At 41.9% G+C, this 21,812-nt stretch overlaps 1 protein-coding gene across 1 annotated transcript; it reads right to left on the bottom strand.

The window, feature by feature from the left end:
* Positions 1–4,930: 4,930 nt before the first annotated feature.
* On the bottom strand, positions 4,931–21,812 carry crispld1a (cysteine-rich secretory protein LCCL domain containing 1a). The gene is made up of 16 exons (XM_082546107.1): positions 21,571–21,812; positions 20,910–21,380; positions 19,994–20,364; positions 14,134–14,252; positions 12,456–12,588; positions 12,243–12,358; positions 11,994–12,094; positions 11,713–11,907; positions 11,009–11,069; positions 10,856–10,922; positions 10,523–10,653; positions 10,372–10,415; positions 10,203–10,275; positions 10,048–10,123; positions 9,784–9,917; positions 4,931–6,837 (listed from the first exon to the last, which is right to left on the bottom strand). The coding sequence occupies exons 3-16, from the start codon at positions 20,252–20,254 to the stop codon at positions 6,786–6,788; spliced, it is 1,563 nt and encodes a 520-aa protein (XP_082402233.1). The 5' UTR covers positions 20,255–20,364; positions 20,910–21,380; positions 21,571–21,812; the 3' UTR covers positions 4,931–6,785.

Genomic DNA, 21,812 nt, shown 5'->3' with positions numbered 1-21,812 from the left:
AAGAGTGGAAATCAAACCTCCTCCATAAATACATGAAAGGTCAGCGATGACGTCAGAGTCCAGGGACTGCCCAGTCCGTGATTTTGTGGCCCATCGTCGGTGCCTAATTCGCTGCGGCTCTTTATATTTTGCACTCGGTGCACCTTGACCATGATCCCAATATAAACACAGTGCTACACTTCTGAAATAGAAATGTGTGTTTGCCCGCAGCTCATAAGTCTTTCTACTGTTCCATTTGTTGCAGGCGGCTACAAAAGGAATAATTTTTGCTGACTTGCACAAAAAAAATTGAAAATAAACTTTCTTTATTCTGTTTGAGGTAGTTTACTATGAACTGCATTGTTTTATGAGTTCTCTCAGTATTCACTTTCCATGCTCTGCTCTTCTTCCACTATCCCTGAGCCCTCTAGGCCTTGGCCCAAGACTCCTCCACTTCCTTTTTCTAGTATTATGACTGACTGCAAAGAAGTGTGTGTGCCCATCTGCTGTGCTTGGCCTGATTTTTTTGGCCATGACCCTTAACTTTGCAGCATGTAGTTTTTCAGTCTGTTTCTTGCTCTATTGGAAGGTTTCTTATACTTTGTTCCAGCCCTGTCTCAACATTCGTATCTTTGCTTCACTTTGCAGACTTTACATGCAACGTGTGCCTCGGAGAGGCAGGGTTCTTTAATATTCAGTCTATTTCCTGTTGTTATCCATGGCTTTATGCATAAAGGTTGGCACATATCTCAGCTAAAGCACTGTTGCTATAGTTATAATTCATTCATTCTCAATTGAGCTGCATTTGGAGGATAAACAGGAAACCTCTGCCTGTTTAGCTGTTGATTTTAGAAATATTATATTCAAAAGTAGGGCTGCTGTTAAACATTGATCCTTTGGCGAGAGAGAGATGCTGGACTGCTCAATTAAATAATAAAACCTACACTTTACAAATAAATATGTATTAATTTGTTGTTTCAAGAAGCTATTTTGATGCAGACTTGTCCTTATTTATGCTGAGGCGCACATCTACCAGCCATGCAGTCTGGGAGGCAGCCAGCCCCTCCCGGTGAGGTACTGTAAGCCCAACTTTCCCAACTTTGGTCCTCAGTGCTTGTTTTAAAAAGACGTCTACATGTGGCCCACATCTGCATTCACAGCATAAAACTGTTTCACTTTATTTATACAGGAACAAATGTCACTGCTGGTGTTGTATGTGTGTAAATTGTTGACTATAAACCATCTGTGGGCAGTTATTTTTCCGCTCTTAGCGTTGAAGCATTTAAAATATAGCTGCAGTTTTGCCATGGAAGAAGTAAGATTCATTTATGTTAATCAGTGTTTACACAGAGTACAAGTGAGAGGAAAACCAAAACCGAGCGTGCGGCAGCTACCATGTTAATATGTAGATGCACAGTATTGTGTTTAGCATAATGTGCAAAGAAAAAAGCAAAAAAAAAAACTTTGCCAGATGTTCTTAACTAGCTTTACTGGCCTGAGTATACAAGGGCAAAATAATCTTTCTGCAGCACAAGAGCTCACATTTCTTAATTTTCTGTGAAACAAAGGAACCTTTTCTTGCGGAAAGCCTCTTTTATTTGTGTTGGATTGGAAGACAGAGGGTGTATTTGATCTGTTAAAGCGCCCCGCAATTAACCTGGTACAACACATTGGCCGAGGCTCAGCTGTTGAAATTGTGTAGCCGCTGCAGGTACAGCGCTCTCGAATGGCACTGTTTGGTTCTAGGATCCAATAAGCACCACTTAGGCTCATGTAACAGATACACATAGCCATTCACACGAAGTTAACCATTAGTTTGACACTGTTAAATCACACTGCCTGCAGCTCAGCGTGTCACACATTGCTCTCGCTTCTGCAAGGCATGGATAGAAGTAATGACCACAAGCGTGCAGGCAACCCGTTCTGTGTTTTTAAGGTGGATAAGCACATAAGCACGGGCAACAAGCCAAACAGAAGCTGTTGATGTTGAACCACGCACTTTCGGCCTCTTGATTGACACATTCAAAGTATCATTTTTGATATTTGGTTATTGCAGCACAACTCTCCAGCTTTAAGCACTGCGGCAGCATTTCATTTCATTCATTCATTTAATTTATTTATTCATTTTCAGGCACAACAAATACCTATATTGAACATAAAATACACAAAACAAAAAACAAAACTTGCCTGAAAAAGGAGTGGGACGAAGAAAACGTATTAAATCCCACCCCTATACTCACTCATCAACAAAAAAAAAACAATAAACTTCCCGCAGCTACGCCCATCATTGCATACAGACCCATCAACGGCCCCGGACAGATACAAGCATCTAAGCAGCAGCTCGCAACCAACAATTAGAGCCTTCATAACTGAATACAGAATATATAAATTATAAATTGCATTACCACAGGTAACAGGCAGTAATAACTACAAGTAACAGACACACATACATATACATACATATATATCTACACACACAAGTACATATATGTACATACATACGCACACTTTATTTTTTATTTTTTATTTTGGAATCCATACCAGCAATGGTAAGAGGACAGACATTACAGAGCACACTAAAACCCATCATTGAGTATACTGTGACCAGACCAACTGTTTGTAGAGAAATTTAAATCTATGAATATTTTTGCATTGTTTCAATTGTAAACTCAGAATACATGCTGTATGATTTCAAACTTCACTCAAGTAGTCGGGTTTGTTGGTCACAGGAGAGGCGGCTGCTAATGAATGGTTGTTATAAATCAAATGTCTAAGATTTGTCAGAGGTTTGTTTTAAAAGCATCTAGGCCCAAAATAACTCAATAATTATATGACTCACCTTGCCACTCAGGAAAAGCGTATTTTTTTTCTCTGCCAAAGTACCCACTCCATCTTTGCAAAAAACTAATTCACAGTGTGGCTATGTACATGTAATATTTTTGGATCATAAGAGTAAAAAAAAAAGCCCACTCCCTGTCAAATGCTATGTTTTGTTTGTCTGCCAAAGTAAAGGCTTGACAAGAAGGAATCCAGTCATTACCACTGGCAACCATAACTTTTCACCTCGGTGCTGACGGCTTCCCTGACTGCATCACTGCTATCTGATTCCCATCCAACTATATTGGGCCAGACACTGTACATAAACAAACAGGTGAGTAAGTAAAAAAATACAATTAAACCCAAATGTACAGCACATGCACAAACACACACACACACACACACATATCGCTGCCTGCCTGTCTATCCTCTCTCTTCCCCTCTCCTCGGGTATATGCGGTCTCTTTGACACAGTCTGCCAGTCTGCTGCCATGCAGCGCCACATTTAGCTCCGCAAGAAGTGCCAGACTGCAGCAGAGCAGAGCGGAGTGAGGGGGTTATTAATGGCCTTCCTTATTTTAAACGACAGTCTGAAAACACTGGTGGCACCATGCAGACCCTGCTAGCTGCAAGCTTGTCTTTCATCCCATCTGTCTTCACGGTACTCAGTCTCCTTGGTCCTAATGGGCCCATAGCTGTCGCTCTGTCAGTTTGCACCTAATGCATCCTCGGCTGTCTGGTGGGTCCAGTGGGCAGTCTCGGTGGGTTGCATGTGAAAGCACACAATAATCCATCACTTTCAACTAATGTGTTGCACCTCTTCTTTAATTATTTGAAGACACAGAGGATTTCTTTTAAATAAATAGGCTAACTGTCCAACAAAGCCTTTCATGGAAGTTACATCTTCATAAAACCTACCCACAGTTGGGACTGCAGCGTCATCACATCATTAAGATGTTCAGACCGTTGTCTCAAACCTTCAGGTTATCTCTCCCCCATTTTTTCCCCTCCCTTTCACCATCCTGCTCACCCTCTTACTTTTCATTCTTCCAAGCCTCTGAATGCCACCTATCACTCCATCCCACTGTGAATTTTGACACCTGTCTGATGTATGGCTCTCTTTTCTGCATCAGTCTCTCTACTGCCCCTTTAGCAGTGGAGCTCGGCCAATCAGGCAAGCGATCAAGATTAATCAAAACATGATGTGTTCATGTGTTAACACTGCAGCAAGCATCGATATAAATATGAATAGAGCAATGGTTTGTCAGAGTAAAGATAAATAATGCCATTATGTAAAACTCAATACACAGTGGCTTATGTACAATCCATGTGTACACATCTATACATGGTATATACCGGCTGCTTAGATTTAAATGTGAGCAGATGTAGTATATGTTTCAGTGCTATTTTACTGTATTTGTTCTCTAGTTCTGGAGCAATTATATGGTCTAAATGAAGTTACAAACATGAATCAGCCTCCTCTTAACGTTCTCACTGTTCACCAATTTTTGTGAGGGTCTGCCTGTATTTTTCTATTTGTACACTGACATTTTCTAATTTACACAGATATATAATTATGAATCCTAAGATTAGACCTGCGGGCACAGAGACAATTAATTGAACATAAATCCATGTATACTGTGTCACATTGGTGGCTGTACATTAAGGCCATAAAATTTAGTATCACTTGTCTGGGGAGTAACAAAGACTGACGGCTTAATTCAAGACCTATTGCGGCCCTCCAGACATCATAACACTGCCAGACGTGGATATGGTGAAATCTATTATTGACTGGTCATTTTGTTTGACTGTTGCTCCCAAGTGAATGAGGAGTGATAGCTCCTCTCCCTGGTGGCAGACACTGAGGAGGTATTCCAAAACAAGTCTGAACAATTTCTAATTTTTCAAAAATATATTTTCATTTACAATTTTAGGGCAGTGGATCAAAAGTTTATTCCATATTATTTGGGTAATTTGGGTTGGGTGAACCTATTAATTATAAAAATTCCTATGTGCAGTCACCAGGTATATACACCTGCTCATTAATGTAATGAATTAGCTCAATTCATTTATGCATGTAGACACGGTTAGGACGACCCAGTGAAGTTCAAATCAAGCATCAGAATGAAGAAAAGGGATTTCAGTGACTTTTAATGTGTCATGGTTATTGGTGCATGATGGACTCAGATGTTGGTCTGAATGTTTAAGAAACTGCTGATCAGCTGGGATTTCCCCACACAAACATCTGTAGGATTTACAGAGAATGGTGACATAAATAATATCCAGAGAGTGGCAGCTCCTTAGGTGAAAATGCCTTGTTGATGTCAGAGGTCAGAGGTGAATGGGCAGATTGCTGAAGGAAGGAAACAGTAACTCAAATAATCACTTGTTACAACCAAGGTATGCAGAAGTGCACAAGTTGAACACAAGATGTGCTACAGCAGCAGAAGACCACACCGGGGGGGGAGTCTATCTGCTAAGAACAAGAAACTGAGGATACACTTTAAACAGGCTGTGATATTTGGATGGTAGGCTCTGAATTTGGTGTAAATAACATGAAAACATCCAGTTCATACTGGTGGTGTAATGGTGTGGGGGATTTTTCTCAACCAAATGAGAATCACTTAAACACAAGAGTCTACCTGAGTATTTTAGCTGACCGTTTCCAGCCCTTTGTGACCACAGTGTACCCATTTTCTCCTCCCAGCAGGATAACACACCATGGCACATCATCTCAAACTGGATTCTTGAACATGACAATGATTTCACGGTATTCAAATGGCATCCATCATAACCAGATCTCAATCCACTAGAGCACCTTTGGGATGTTGGGAAACAGGAGATTTGCATCATGGATGCACAGATAAAACATTAGCAGCTGCTGCGTCATGCTATCGTGTCAATATGGACTAAAAACTGTGAGGATTGTTTCCAACACCATGTTGAGTGGAGCTAGTTTTGAAGGCAAATGGGGTTCAACTCAGGACAATCAATGTATAATGCAAACAGCTTTTTAAATCAAGTTAACTTTAACAGACTTAAAATGGAAAAAGAAAGTGGCTAATAGAAATGTGTGGTCATTCTGTTGTTTTATTGCAAAATGAACTTTTCCTAACAATCCCAAGTTAGGAAAATCTAGACGCAAGGAAAACAGAGATGAGAATAGAGTTGCTTGCCCATTGTAACGACTACAGCTTAAAAGAAAGCATATTTTATACTGCACGACATACTGTATGAGATTTTTAAGACGTATTTTTGTTTCTCTGTATCAGTGTCAAAAACGATTACTAACTGGGCATCATTTTTCTTTGGAGCAACGACATCCGGTAAAATAAAATTCAAAATGAAAGGTGAATGGTGAACCCCGGCAAGATGAGCATACTTCCCGACCTGCAGGTAGTTTGAACTAAACCACATTTTCTGGAAAATTACAAAGAAATTTATCGAACAGGTGATCACAGCAACAATACTTAAAACATATAGCAGCATCCTTTACAAGTTATAATGATATAGTGTCTAACCATACAAAAATAAATGAATAACAAATTTCCCCAATCCAGAAGTACAAAATGTAGCAAAAGCACCAATAAATGTGCCAGACTTAATATAAAAGTGATATTATCTCTGAAGTGCCATTATAAGGTCATATAATACATTTCTATAATTAATATTCATACACAGATATTTGCTACAAAGGCAATACAAATGTAATACTATATTAACAAATTTGTACAACAAAGTAATCAGCAATATTTACAGTTTTTAACATTTCCTGCTAAAGCTGACAAAAACTCATGGTTCTCATTGCGTGCATGTCAAGTTTCTTTTTTGTTGCTGGGCTTCCATTGCCATAGTGACAACCTCTAACCCGTGTAGTGTAGGAAAGCCAGAAACATTTCAGTCATTGAGTTTGACAACATGGCTTGATTACCACCTTTTCAACAGCACAAGTGCGATTTTCTGTTTGGTGAAGCTGCCCTCTGGGGCTCTCAAATCACAGCGAACACCCGGAACGCCTTCCCTCCGGGAGGGTTTTGAAGGCTGCAGGGAAGGAGAACAACAAGAGGGAGAGTGAGTCTGGGTGCTGCATGTGTCAGATACAGAACATGTCCCAGCCTACATGACAGACACACACAAACAGATCGACTGGTTTTGTGGAGAAATGTCCGTGGCGGTGTGCTGTCTGACGTTCTGATGACAGACAGCACACAAACAGATGGAGGCTGAAGTTCAGTGAAAAAAAAAAAAAAAAAAAAAAAAAAACAGGTAAACCACCCATTAATACACAAACACGAGGAACTTCATGTGGTCACCCAGCAAAGACAGACATGTTGTAAAGGTAAGGGACACAGATAAGTGATGGGCAGACGTCAGGTATCTTAGCAGAGTGACAAAGATAAATTAAGTGGCGACAGGCATGGTAAGAGCAAGGAGATGAAAAGGAGGAGGAAAGGGCTTTGAATGAATGAGGCTGTGAATGAAAGTCTCCCCTCTACATAGGTCATGGGAAGTGTAGTGATTCTGCAGACCACAGTAGGGGCAATTTAATTTCTCTTAAAAACTGGAACAGACTACACTGTATCTAGGTCACTTTGAAGAGTGGCTGGTATGAACCTGTGGCCTTAATATTGTTGCAAGGTGGTGCAGCATAAATTCAACACAAGCTTTCACCTTATTAGCATAGCAATACCTTAGCTTGCAGGATAATTTAATAACAGCTATCTCAAATTTTATATCAGAGACACTTTGAGTCTTCAGACTCAAAGATCACATCTGCTGATTCTTCTACATTCAGAAGACAGCGTTACACAGCACAGATTTGAATTTGTTTGAGTACTTTATAGGCCACTTTAAGCTTCTTAACATTCCAACAGCCACCGTAAAAACCAGTGATATCTCTTGTTTCCTACTCTGTGGCACCAAACAAGGTAATCTACTCTCAACCCTCTTCGTCGGATTAGACAAATGAAAAATGTTGGGGCAGTATAAGCAGATGTACACCCCTATGTCGACGATGAAGTGCTCTATTTGCAAACTAGCTGAGGCGTTTCATCTTATGTATATTGCTGTCCTTGGCTGTGGCATTGTTAAAGCTGGAGTGAGAAGCTGTTACATATACATGACCAGCTGTTACATCCGAGCACTCGCCAAGTGGGTTCACACAGTGCTGATTAAACCATGTAAATGGATGTGTATTTTCCAGTATACCAGAGTTTTGAATCTGGCATCTGTGGTGACATTCCCATGCTGGCACTCCAGTAGAGATGAATTTTGTATTATCAAAAAAATAACCGGTTTGCCAAAACTAAAGAAGGGAGAAACCACAGAGCAGGATAGAAAAGAATATATCAGCTCAGTGTGGTAGAAACACCCAAAGAAAAGGAAAGTTTCTGGTGCTCTAGACAGAAAAGGAACTCGTTCAGAGAAAGAATTAGTGTCTAAAAAAGATGTTTATAATAAGTTATTAACTATTGTCAGCTGTGTTTATGTAATTATTCTTGCTGCCAGAAGGGGGAGACAAAAACAACAGAGACGCTAGATGTTCTTTATATGCTAAAAATTGGTCATTTCAGCTTCTTACTATTGCTGGTTGCTAATGCGGATGCAAGGCATTAGCAACCAGCATTGTGGGTGAGTAAAAGATTACAAACAGGCCATTCCAGCCCATTGTTAGCTGACTGCCAAGCAATGTGACGGCATTATAACATATCACACCTAATTTAACTTTTATGGATATAAATGATGTTTTTGTTCTGAAATTAAAATGACACAATGTTTTTACAAGATGTTATAGCTGCATAATTGCTGAAACAGATTATTTTAATTAATTGCTAGGCAACATGATGATGTCATAATATTTGATATAGGTAAGAACTTTCAGAGGACTAAGATAAACCTGTGTGCAAAGTTTGGTCGCTCAACTCCTGTTGGTCCAAGAGGAGTTGAGAGACAAAGAAACAAACACAGACAGAAATTTCTTTGCAGATATTTGTTGTCTGTGCTACATATATTTCATCTTTTTAGCTTTTGTGATGCTGGCTACTTTTCAGCTGTATTATATTTAATAAATATTCAGCAACACAGCAACTTCAAATGCAGCAAGTCAGCTTGTCGGTGATGACGACTTCTCTTTCTATACCATGTAGCAAATTAGAGCAATCGAACGCCATTTCACAGATTCATTTAGATTACAAGTGACCGTACAAGTAACCAGATCCGTTTCTACCAAATAAATGAGATGTTTTACACATAAATCCTTCATAAATCCTTGCAGCTTCTTTCCTCAACCTGATTTGCATTAATTCATCCACTTTCCTGTTAGAACCAAGCAAGAAAATTGTCTAAAATCTGATTCAGTATTGACCCCCTTTGAGATAAATGGTAACAAGACCCCGTTTCCTCGGTTACACGCATTAACTTTTTATTTCTGTCCTTTTTAATTTTTCTGTTTAACTATATTAAGCTTTAAATCCTTGTCTATTGGTCGTCCTTTTTGACCTACTACCAGAAAGCAAACCACGTCTAGAACTACACGAAGATGCACTCCTCTTGTGTACACTAATTGCCAAGCAATTCATTATTTTAAACTACAAGAATGCAAATGACTCTACCACGTGCACTGCATACAGGATGTAACTGCCTGCATCTTCAAATGATTAGGTCCACAAGGAGAGGAGAGTAGATACCTGAGAGGCATTGATTTCTTACTGCTCCACTCTGGGTGCAAGTGCATTAACCTCTTCACTTTCCTGTCATGTATTAAGGCTGAATGCTGACACGGGACCAGTAAACCCCCCCCCCCCAAAACAATATATCTATATTGGTATTATAAAACAGAGATAGGATACTGTTATGCATTATTTATTTTGTCCTTCTTTTATTGTGTATATAACTATTTTCCATCTATCTATCTATACACATATATATTTATTTATTTTATTATTTATTTTCCCCTCTTATAAGATTGTGAGGTTAGTCATCCAATACCTCTCTGAGGAAATGCCATTCTGGTACGAGGCGATGTAGTGTTTTCGCTTGTCCACTGGCATCACATCGATGTAACCACCCACATCGTTCCTGATGACTCCAGCGTGGACGGCCGCTCGACATATACTGGACTTCTACAGGAGCATGCAAGAGGAAGGAAAACATGTCAGAAATGTTCATTCATTTCTGTCTCTAAAATGCTGACAGCCCCAAAGTAGTGTGAATTAGTGTCTGACAAGTTCAGCTTCAAAAACAGGGACTTACATCAGAGTATATTCTGGTACCGATCACTCTGGATATGTGAGGATTCTCTTCTACACAGTTTCTCGGGCAGTATAACCTAAGACGAATGATGAACAGACATGATGCTAGGCAGCTCTGATAACCAGAGAGAGTGTGCGATACAGGGAGGTGCATACCTTGGACAGTGTTTTACAGGCCTTTCGTATGGACACAGTTGTGCAACTGTGGTTTCACATGTGATGGCTTTGACTGTAAGAAGGAAACACAGCGGGTGTCGGCAAAGCCCATAATGAGAAGCTGGAAACAAATGACAACATATCTACATGCACAGCATGACAGACTAACCTGTCACTCTGGAGACTGTGAAGGAGTTAGCACTTTGATATTTTCTGTCAAGGGGAAAATGAATACAGCAACATTAGATGTTATTATTTCTATTCACTTTCATTATATTTAACTATCAGTTGTCATTGGTGTAAATTTATTGCCGTCTCACCCAAGTGACTGGACGCCATTCTTGTAGGATTTGATAAAAAAGTCCTTTCTTCCTTGCCTTGTTACATCCATCCATCCTCCATCATTATCTATGACACCAGCATGTAGACCAGCTCTGCACACACTGGATTGCTGCAATAAAAGAGATAAAAAGAGACACCATTTATACTGTATTTAGTAAGAAATTTGGATAAATAAGCACTAAGACGTATCCTCAAAGTACAAAACATCTTTTTCCCCAAAGCTTCATCTTGCACACCTCGTGAAAAGACACTGAAGCGTCCAAATCTTTTTTAATCTTCCCTCAGAGTACACTAGCTACATGTACACTCACCATTTCATAGTACACTGTGCCAACTACTTTTCCTGTAGCATCTAGGCATCCAGCTGGGCACTCGTATCTGTGTGTCAATGCAAAAATAACCATGTGAATATGTGAACTGTACATTCTGCACCGCACCCTATTAATGCTTCGCCTTCACTGTACCTATTGCATGTTGTTCCTTTGCACTGATCCCGAAGCTTAGTGTCACAGGTCACTAGCTGGGCTGTAACACATAAACACAGAGGTCTTTGAGTTCTCCTGCAGGAAACAGCATGTGTGAACTAGCGGCTCCGATGCAGATGACTAGTTCCTAAAAGACTCAAGTGGAGACGCTTCAAGAATAAAAGACAAGAATTCAGGTTCAGGGTGGTCAGCAAAACTAGAGGATGTGTCTCATCTTACAAGCACAGGCCTTAATGTGCTGCAGAGAGGAAGCCATTTAAAAACCACAGCGAGCCGCTCTCACCCCTCAACACTTCTCAGCAAGCCAAAAACAAACACACACTCAGGGGCTCATGCTAAAATAGACCTCCCCTCTCTGCTCCAAAGAGTGACTTGCAATATTGAGTAGACTCCAGAAAGTGCCAGGGTTAATCATGGAGATGACAGATAAGGACTATACAGCATCAAAGCAATTTAAGATAAATTGCAAGAAAAATATTTAAGGTCAAAGTCTACTTCTTGCACTTATTATTCAGTATCGCTAGCTCAATACTGAGCAAGCAGCTACAGGTTTCCTTTTTCTTTTGCAGCACATATTGTCCTCCACTTCCACTCTCTGCACCTCCCAGACCTAAAACCATATTGTACACCCCCCATTTCGAGAGGAAACCTGATCCAAAATAAACAGTCAAATGGCAGCTTACACATCTGCTGTGTGTTGACCATTTCATTCTTCTGCAGGTCCTCTGCGGGGGGCTGCGTAGGGGCTGGAGCGGGGAAACTGGGAGGCTCAGGTCTGGAGGCCCGAGCCCGGGGATTTGTGGTACGGGGGACCTCTGGTTCAATAAAGTTGTTCTCTTCAGTTTCCTCTTGCAGTGGATATGAATTGTCATCTTGCCCTTAAATAAAACAGAAATCAAGGCATGATAATGAGTTATTTGCACCGACTTCTGTCTCCCTCTCTCTATGTGTGGCTTTTTCTTACCTTTGTAGCAGAGGTTGTCTTTGCATCCTCCTCCATAGCTGGGGGGACAAGAAGAGCACGGGGTCCCATGTTTGTAAGGTGCATGGCCCCACCAGTTTCCCCTGTGCACATGAAACATCAAACAAAAACTACTGAACACAGACAAACCAGGACTGCTTTAACTACAAGTGATCGCTGTGATGTCACATCAAAACGGCCTGACACTATAATTAACTCTTCACAGTGCTGGTACACAACATATCTGCTTACTTCGGTGAATAGTTGCAGACAAGATAGACGGCTTTGGCCCAGATCTGCCCCCACACGTTCATGTTGTAACACAAGTTGATTGCACAGCCAATTCGACTGCTGGTAGCCCAGACAAGCTACAAAAGAAGGACAATACGGAGAAGCAGAAACAGATGACTTAAATGTTCTCATTGCACCTTTGTAAGGTTTCCAGAAGTCATGATCCATAGCTACCTGTGTGTAATGTGTGCAAACTGGGCCAGAGCACCTGAAGGGACAGTAGGGATTACACTCTTGAGGGTAAGGGAAGGAGTAGTCTTTCACTTCATCATACCAAGCCTGAACATGGGACGTGGGTGGACGATACCTGGAGAGATCAGTAAGCACATCTATGATTATAATGTTCCAAGCAACATATCTTGTGTCTTATGAGTCCTTTGGTGTAGATGTTGGCATTAAGCTCTTCACTGCTCACTACAACTGTCTTTTTAAGTCTTGTAATATACTGTATAAGCTCTCAGTGCTCGGATATTCAGTTATGTTAAAATGCATATATATATATATGTATATATATATGTATATGGTAAATATGGCCGAGCATTAGATAAGCAGTGCTTGATTTGTTTTGACACAAGAACTCTGAGGCAAGCACACTTAATAAACCCATGTAGTGCCACCTATAGTTATCATCCACTGGCAAACAGAGTGCTCTAACTGAAAATCAACATTTGTGCTCAGTAACCAAGGACACTGATCTGGCACCAGGTGTTGCCAGTTAATCTGATTAGAATTAAGCAGACATCTCGACTGTGGAGTGATATGATTAGATGCAGAACAAGCGTCTCTTGTGTGAAGCAGTGCTGTTTTCTGGAGCTCTGCAGGAGACTGAGTGAAATAAAGGAGCAAAGAAATCTGTGTTAAGTCTGAGTCCACTCGCATATATGCCACAGTGTGTGTTTGACGTCTCATTCGCAGCAGGTAAATGCCAGTCATGGGTAACATATTGTACACTCGCCGGCCACCTTATTACTTGTGAATGTTCAAGTGCTTGTTAATGCAAATGTCTTATCTGCCAATCAGAATAGAGAAACAGGGTGATTTAAGAGACTTTGGACGTGGCATGGTTTTCCGTGACAGGCTGCTTGGAATATTTCAGAAATTGCTGATCTACTGGAATTTTCCAACACAACCCTATCTCTAGGGTTTGCAAAGAAAGGTCCAAAAACCAGAAAATATCCAGTGAGCAGCAGTTCTCTGTTCAAAAATGCCTGTTTGATGCCAGAGGTCAGAAGAGAGCAGCCAGGATGCTTTGAGCTGACAGGAATGCAACAGTAACTCAAATAACCACCTGTTACCAACAACGTAGGCAGAGCAGCATCTCTGAACGCACAGCACATCAAAACCTTGAAGCAGATGGGCTACAACAGTAGAGGACCACACTGGGTGCCACCCCTGTCAGCTAAGAACAGGAAACAGAGGCTACAATTCACACAGGCTCGCCAACATTGGACAATAGAAGAAAAACTTTGTCTGACCTGATAAGTCTTGATTTCTGCTGTGTCTGGTGTTAAATGGTGGTGTAAATAACACAAAAGCATAGAGCCGTCCTTGCTTCCATCAACAGTTCAGTCTGCTGGTGGTGTAATGTTGCGTTGATATTTTCCTTGGACACTTCGAGCCCTTTAGTATCAACTGAACGTTGTTTAAATGTCAGCCTGCCCGAGTACTGTTGCTGACCATCCGAGTGACTTCATTGTATCCAAACAGCCTCGATCATCACCAGATTTTTATACTACAGCTTACTTGGTCACTTAAAGTAGAACAGAGCACTTTGAAAACCTTTTGAAGTCTCCAAACTTATTTAATTTTAGTGTTTGATAGCATAAACTGTCTGTAATAACAGATTATTTACCTTCCCCAGTGTGCCCCCAGATTCTGTCCAATCTGCGGCAGCAAGCCGGCGGGACCGTGCTCCCACAGACACGTCTCTGCCCACTCCTCTGCAGTACGTTCCAACTCTGTGTCCCACACCTGCACGAGGCGAGATGGAGAAATGAGTTTCCTGGATTATAAAAGTAACAAAATGGTGATAAAATGCATAAACCAGTTCAATGTGTTATAGGGTAAAGGAGCTTAGAGAAACACTGCTCTGTGGTCAGTAACATGAGGGGAAATAGCACACCATTTCAACCTATGATGATAAGGAAGAGAAACTAGGAGCTGCTGCTGCTGCAGTAAAGCTTTTTGCCTTTCTTACTTCGACTCAGCTGACTTTTCTTGGAAGTTGGAAGTTTTGGAAGTCGTGGAAGTTTAAAAAAAAAAAAAAAAAAAAGGGGGGGGGGGGGGGGGTTTAGTAATAACTTCCATATGTCTCTAGTGAGATGACTGGGTACATGCTTTTGTTTCACTTTCCCTCTGTGAGTTGCCCTCTCAGTCAAGTTTAGCTCTGGTTGGATACTAAGGGATCGTATTCCCATTCTGGGGTTTTCTGGGAATGCAAAGAGTGTCCTTCCTCCCTGCTGACCTATATTCTACTATAAAAATGCTAGAAAAACACCAACTGTACTTCCTCTGAAGGACGGCGTGTGTTCGTTTACTCCCAGTTCCAGTGTGGGATGACTTGTATAACAGGTTTCTGCCAGAAAGTCTATTAGTTGATGTGCATTAGTGGGTGTGAGCGCATGTATTAGTAGTATATGGGTGAAGGTGTCAGAAATATTTGCATTTCACACGTTGGGGCCTGGAATTCAGCTTACCTTCACTGAAATCTCATCCACTAACCATACTAAAATAACCCCCCTCAACTTCCACCAACCACCTCCACTGTCCGTCCCTCTAGAAACAACTGCCCCGCACACCTACTTAGCAACAGGATGTCTGGCAGTGCTGCAAATTAACTCTTAACTCCGAGCAGTTTCTTCAGCTGTTTCTTCCCGTTAAACGCATTTGTTAAAAATCAGCGATGCCAACGTGATACTGCAGAGCGGAATGTCAGTTTTTAAAACAGAGCCTTGTGGGAAGGTTACATAACTGAACAAACACATAAAAATTCATCGTCAATAGAAGGATGCAGAGTTACAGCAACCTCTCCTGCGGTTGCCTGTGGTCGTTCTTGTACAATAAGGTCAGATGTTGAGTGACAGACGCGGGGCTAAAACAGGAATGAGAATTTGTTTACCTGAAACCCTATCTGCGCTCAGACGTGACCTCTGCTTGCAGTGAGCCGCAAATAAATGTCGGTGTTGCCTTATCTGTTGCGTATCCCTTTTTTTGGCAGGATAATGGAGACCAGTCAACTCTAGTTTGATTTATATCTGCATATTTTCCCTTTGATTCTTCTCAAAGAATGACATCCTTGTGCAAAAAAAAAAAAAAAAAAAAAAAAAGACTGATAAGCAGTGAAATACAGTATGCAGTGCTAAATTGGTGGTTCTGTGTCTTAAAACATTTTACTGTGACCGCAACTACAATAGGCTTCAAGCCTGAAAAAGAACCCAAAATTCTGGCTGCAGCTTCTCGGAGCTCTTGGAGATTACAGTTTGTATCACAAAGACGTGATGTGCGATGATCTCGAGGCACGTCTTAAATAGTGATAAAATAAGCGGCACCGTCCAGCTGAGAAACTCATTCCACTGTCCTGAAAAGTTGCAGTGAAAGCAGGTTGAGAAAATGTTGACCGAGACACATATTTTTCAGCTGTTGAGTCTGTACAGAGTACAGCTGGCTTGTCAAGCTGCTGCTGTTTGCACAGTTCGCCCAGCAGGGGAGGCCTTGTAACCGCGAACCACCCCGCCCACCACCCACTTCGACCACAGTTCCGCGGGGCCGTAAAGAAAAACACCTCCTCTGCTTGAGTCTTTCAGCGCCATGCACACTGCATTGTTTATTTCGCTTAACACTTCATTTGTGGCAGTTTTTTTTTTTTTTTCTGATTCTATTCCAAAGGCCCAGAGGGCTACTTCCTTTGCAAGTGTGAGTTTCCTGCTCATAATCAATGGTGCATGCTGAATAATACTGAAAAGCAGGGAACAGACATGGGAATTGGGAAACCAAAGCTGGGGAAAAAGAAAACAGAAGGCGTGATATGATTTGGTGAGAACAATGGGATGCAAATGGGTAACTTAATTTACAGCAATACAAATCTTAACGGTATAGCAACAATAGTCAACAACAAGGGAAAAATAATAAGACAAATTAAAGGAAAGATGTGTATCCTCAGTTTGTGTAAATGTGTCTCTGCTCATTTTTATACCCATGCCGTTCTTTATTCTATCACACATTACTGAGTCGTCATTGGAGTCAATGGTCCAAAAAGTTTTATGATGACATTCCCCGAAATATTTATGAAAAGTGCAATTGCAACCCATTCATAGTGAGCATTTGCAGGAAGAGCAATGTTTATAATCTTGGCATTATATTAAGCAAGTGTACTGAGAGCTTTGGACTCCCACAGCAATATATGCAGCTTGAGATGGCATGCAATTATTCATGCAGTGCATTCTAGCTCCCACCAGCTCATATCAAAGTTCCCGGGGCTGACCACTGTTTGAATGTTGTCGCCGAGCAAACACCATTATCTCCCTATTATTGTGCTGTAACAGGGGCCATGGTTTGAGCAACAATGCAAAGCAAATCATTGCTGGGTGAGAAAATCGCATTTGCAAAATTGCAGAAGGAGTTACGCAGCCAGTGTTTTGCAGATGAACCAAATGACAGGAAGCCGTTTCAACAGATGGAATTGCGAGCTGGCCAAACCGTAGCTCGAAACGCATGACAGGCGTTGGAGGAGGCAGTGAAGGATGGCTTTCAGAGGTTCTACAGACTTTTAAAAAAAAGGCTGATGAGTCAGGACTGGATGGAAGGCCAAAGTGTTTTAAGTCAGCGTAGGGGAATGTTGGCCTCAGTTCATGGCATTGTCTAGAGGATAAAAGAGCACTTGGATGACCTCCGTAAATCACCCCCCCCCCCCTCAAAAAAAAAATCCTCTGAACAGGTGGTTTGAAGGATGTGCCAATAAGCGTAACGGCTCAAGTTTCACAAAAAGGAATCGGAAAGTATTTTCAATAAGTCAGGGAATGCCAAAGACAATCAAACACAGGGGATGCTCTCCAAACCTGTCCATCTCTGTCACCAAACAGTGCCACTGCAGGCTGTGGTCATAGCTCCTTAAATGTTTTTATAGACAATGCTATTTGGACTCCAACGAGAGTGCCACTTGTTTTCGGCAACCAGTGCAGGTGAGGTCCCAAGAGAGCATATTTTCCGTTATTTTGTCTTTTAGGCTTTGCAGGAGTTTTAAAGTAGTTTTAAGTTTTAAAGTTTTAAAGGAGTTTTATAAGTAATTCAGGGTGGATTGTTCCAAATTACTGTACATAGGATTTACTGGATGTGCTTTAAGCACCTGTGGCAGATGCTCTCTTCCCCACGCCTTGTGATTGAGCAAACCTGTAATAAAAAACAGACACACACACACACACACTGGAGGGAATTCATCTCCGGGCTGGTGTATGACTTCTGAACCATCCAGTGCAAGAAACGTTGCATCAGATGCTCGTCCATATAGCCGTAGACATTAACCCAGTGAAAATGTATTATCCTGCTTTTTTATTGTTTTGTTATTGTGCTTCTTTGGTTTTTTAAACATATTACGCATCAATGATTTAAAAGGCTCGACATTTGGCAGCAGAACCCATTCATTTATCATCCATTGCTAACATCACTGTAACCTCAGACCTGAGCGCAGACCAGCAAAGCCAAGTTAAACATCAAGGCAGGTGGGGCTCTTTCTCCCAGGATGCCATTTGTTTGTCTTACAGGGCTTCAAACGCTGACACGTCTCTGTTTATACCTGCGGGGTCAACATTTGAGTGAGCGGCAGAAACGCGGTCCTCCTACCGAAGCTTTGTGGACCGCTACAGAGTGTGAATGCTCATCCGGGGAATTTTTTGGGCCTCTGTCTTGGATAATGACAGAATGGGAACGGAGCCACAGGGATAAGGGAGAGGGGAGGCAGAAAGAGAGAGAGAGGGAGGGCAAGAAAAAGAAGCCGATAAGGGGGAGGAAAGAGGGGGATTTGAATTGATGTTATCTCTGAGTCTCTGTCATGATTGCCACAGAGGGTCACTCGGGTTGTGGTTTAATACAATGGCAGACAATAACAGAGCTGATGGGCAAATGGTTATGTGTGCGGATGTGTGTGTGTGTGTGTGTGTCTGCATGCCTGAGTGTGTCAGGAGAGCAGGAGAGCATGTCTATGAAGTCTTCCAGTACAGTGAAGTTGTGAGGTTTCTGAAAGGTGACAGCAGTTCAACACGGACCAAAGGAAAATCGGAGGAGTACGGAGCACCCTTTTAAAAATAAAGGGCTAAAAATCACCAAAAGACCTGCTCTACATATGACCTGAACAGCTTTTGTCTGAAACACACTGACATCTACAAAACCGCACATGAGATTTCGGTGCCTATTCTTGCATGCTGCCGTCTCTCCTAACTGCGTGCCCCTTCAGAGTTTTTTTTCCTTTTTGCTCATTTCCTCTTTTCTCCCCTTCACTTCAGTTACTTTGACACCTGTTTTGCGATGCTTTCTCTCCCTCCATCTGTCTCATGCTGCCTCCTCTTCCTATTTAAAAAAACTCTTTTATGATGTTTTTTTTCTTTTTCTTTTTTTTTACACCTGTATTTCACTTCATCTTGCATTTCTTGCTAACTTTCATTCTCCTTCACCTCACATACTCTTGTTGCTTGCCTTTCCATATTTCACCCCTGGGTGCCCCTGCAGCTAAGAAAGAAAAAAAAAAAAACAGCCAAGTGTAACAGGAGACAGTAGAAAAGAGCTGTGTGCTGCTGGCTCAGCATTTCTCCACTAGCGTGGGCCTTAACCAAAAGCCAGCCTGGCTGAGCGTCTCTCTCACTCACACTCACACTCACACACACACACACACACACACACACACACACACACACACACACACACACACACACTAGAGGTCCTCAAGTCCAACCTCTCAATTATACAATTACACAGTCCAGCAACTGCCCCCAGCAGGAACTGTTTATTTGCCTTTACCACAGAATAATACTGCCTTTTGTTCCATAGCTCTTTAAGCGTGGATGAAAAGATGATAAAATCTCATTACTTTCTGCACATTGCATTGATTTTTACCCTTTTAACTATTGCAGGCAATGCGCTGTAGTGGTCAAGCTGCGCCTACACACGTAGTGCTTGTGGAAAAGTTTCAGATTTGTGGATTGCTAAGTTTCAGAAGGTGTGCTATCCCCCGTGTGTGTTTAGTGAGGGGAGTGGGGGCAGGGGCAGCTGGTAAATCGAGCCCCGGTGCCGTGCTCAGATTCTAATTACACTGTGAAAAGTGATCTGGCACTGTACATACACGTGATGGCCAAAGGATAAAGTCAAACAAATCTCTTACCATGAGTAAAAGAAAACAACAGAGAAAAAAAAAACATTGGAGAAATGTGATCATTGGCAAGGTGGTGAACATTCTTCGCTTCTGGCAAAAATGACCAAAGTCACGTGGGTACAAAGTTAAGCGTGTGTGTGTCTCTTTGTGTTTGGGCTCATGTGTGAGGGTGCTTAGATGCTGGCATGCTGCAAGTGTGAGCCAAGTGGGACAAACGCCAGGCAGTCTGGTGACTGGGTCATTTCACTAAGCTATATGGGCCACAAATGTGCGAGAGTTCAGAAAAGGGTCAAAACATGCGTTAACTGCATGAACTACGAATCACCGAAGACGCACAGACAACACCTCCACCTACCATGTACTCCATGTTGGAAGCAGGAGGGTAAACTTGGCCTCTGAGCTTGTTGTGAAGGTCCAGGATGAGCTGAGCGTCGCTATCAGTAATGGCCCTCTTCCCCCTCTGTTTGGCCTCCCACCAGTCGCCGTCCTCGTCCAGATACTTGTCCAAAATCTGCTCCCAGCCTGTGGAGTTTGGAAGCATCACCATGGACGTTGTCGTCTGGAGCAGCAGGAGCAAGGACACGCCTCTCAGCCGGTGCAGGGACCCAAGCCTCATCCTTGGACACGCTGGTGATAACGATAAACTCGAGCAGGATGGATAGGGTTGAAAAATGTTTTTGTGCCAGCACAGACACACTTTGTCTACAATGTCAGCTGACAAGGACCCTGAAGGAGAGAGAGGGGGAGAGAAAGAAATGATAATTGGAAGCTTTGCAGTTGGAGTCCTGTATCAAATTTGCTGAATAACTTGGGTCAATATTGAACTTGGTGAGGACAGTGTGTTGGCTTGCAGGCACTTAGTCTGGTGCGCTGCCACAGGTAAGCTAATGGGGTTCAGTGAGGGTAAGCTGGCAGACTGGGAATGACTAGTTTGGATTAAGCCTGGATTAAAGAAATCAATTTTTACAACTTTCCCCCTAAATCCAAACAATAAAAGGGAAGCTTTAGAAGGAAAGAACACAGCATTACAAATCACAGTAAACAGCACAGCTGCAATGAATGCAGTTAAGGGTACAGGACGGTGAATAATGTAGATTTGCTTTTACCAAGCCTGTATAAACACAGGCTCTCACTGAAAGTGTGTGTGCAAGCAAGGATGCTGACAGAAGCTGATATAACGAGCCAATATCTAATGGAAAATGTGAACAGTAATGCATATTAAAACAGAAATGGAGTGGTGTGATTTAGTGCAGACTTTGGAAATAATTTACCTTTAATGAATTGGAATGAAGCCCACTCCTTGAGGTTGTGACAGAGATCTGGCGATGAAACTTGTGTAGCAAGAAGAAGGGAAAAAAAATCCGCCTTCAGTTTGTGTTGCAGAGCTCAGGTGGAGCGGTGTGATGATTGTCGCTGGCTGCCATAGCACGTAAATCAAAGATGTGATGTGGTAGCTTCATTCGGTTTTCATCAGTTTGGGGGGGGAAAGAGAAGAAGTAGAAAAAGAAGGTCGGTCTTTCTTCTTTCAGGATTTTTGCACCAAAGCCGCCAAAGCATCACTTATCCACATTTTATCCTAAACTTGCTGGGCTTCCAGAGAGCCGCCCCTGACCACGCCTCTCCTAACTTTGGAAACAGCCCACACCGCTTCATGGCGAGACCTCTGTGCGCTTCCGGGGCAGTGCGTGCATATTTCTTTCTCCAGTGATGCGGGCAGAAAGTAAACCTTATACTGTGAGACTCTAAAACGCACAAAAAAATCAGATAAACGTTTTGTTTATATTTATTGATTTTGACAATGAGGTTATAATGTTCGTGACGTCATTTAGTAGTTATACCACCTGATCGTTGATTGGCTCATCATTAGCGTTTTGCGATTTCAGCCTGGAAAGTGATTTTGTTCAAAACCGCATTAACTTAAATCAGATCTACCTCATCTTTGGGTCTCATTTTCCCAGGTCTGGCTGTTCACAGGTGGCTCTCTGTCTTCTTCTTCTTCTTCTTTTTTCTTTTTCTGAGGTGGGGGGGTTTGTAACTAGAAAACCAAGCCAAGCCGTGAACTTGTCGTCACTGTTTCCCCGCTCTCTCCTGCAACACAGACTGAATTCCATAATGGAAACAGGCACGTTTTGTCTTTTGTCATCTGGTCATTTTTTACTGGTAGCTATGGCACA

This window comes from Aulonocara stuartgranti (assembly GCF_965226115.1).
Source record: "Aulonocara stuartgranti genome assembly, chromosome: 9".
Lineage (NCBI taxonomy): Eukaryota > Metazoa > Chordata > Actinopteri > Cichliformes > Cichlidae > Aulonocara > Aulonocara stuartgranti.
Note: the sequence above shows the minus strand (reverse complement) of the source record. Positions and strands in the feature narration are given on the sequence as shown.

Bases quoted from the DNA above. Each gene is read 5' to 3' on its own strand.
- crispld1a (XM_082546107.1), bottom strand. From the start codon at position 20,254: ATGAGGCTTGGGTCCCTGCACCGGCTGAGAGGCGTGTCCTTGCTCCTG. The intron at 11,908-11,993 runs GTAAGAAAAAGC...GTTTTATTTAAG, and splicing joins AGACAACCTCTGCTACAAAG to GGCAAGATGACAATTCATAT. The intron at 10,654-10,855 runs GTGAGTGTACAT...CTTTTATTGCAG, and splicing joins GCACAGTGTACTATGAAATG to CAATCCAGTGTGTGCAGAGC.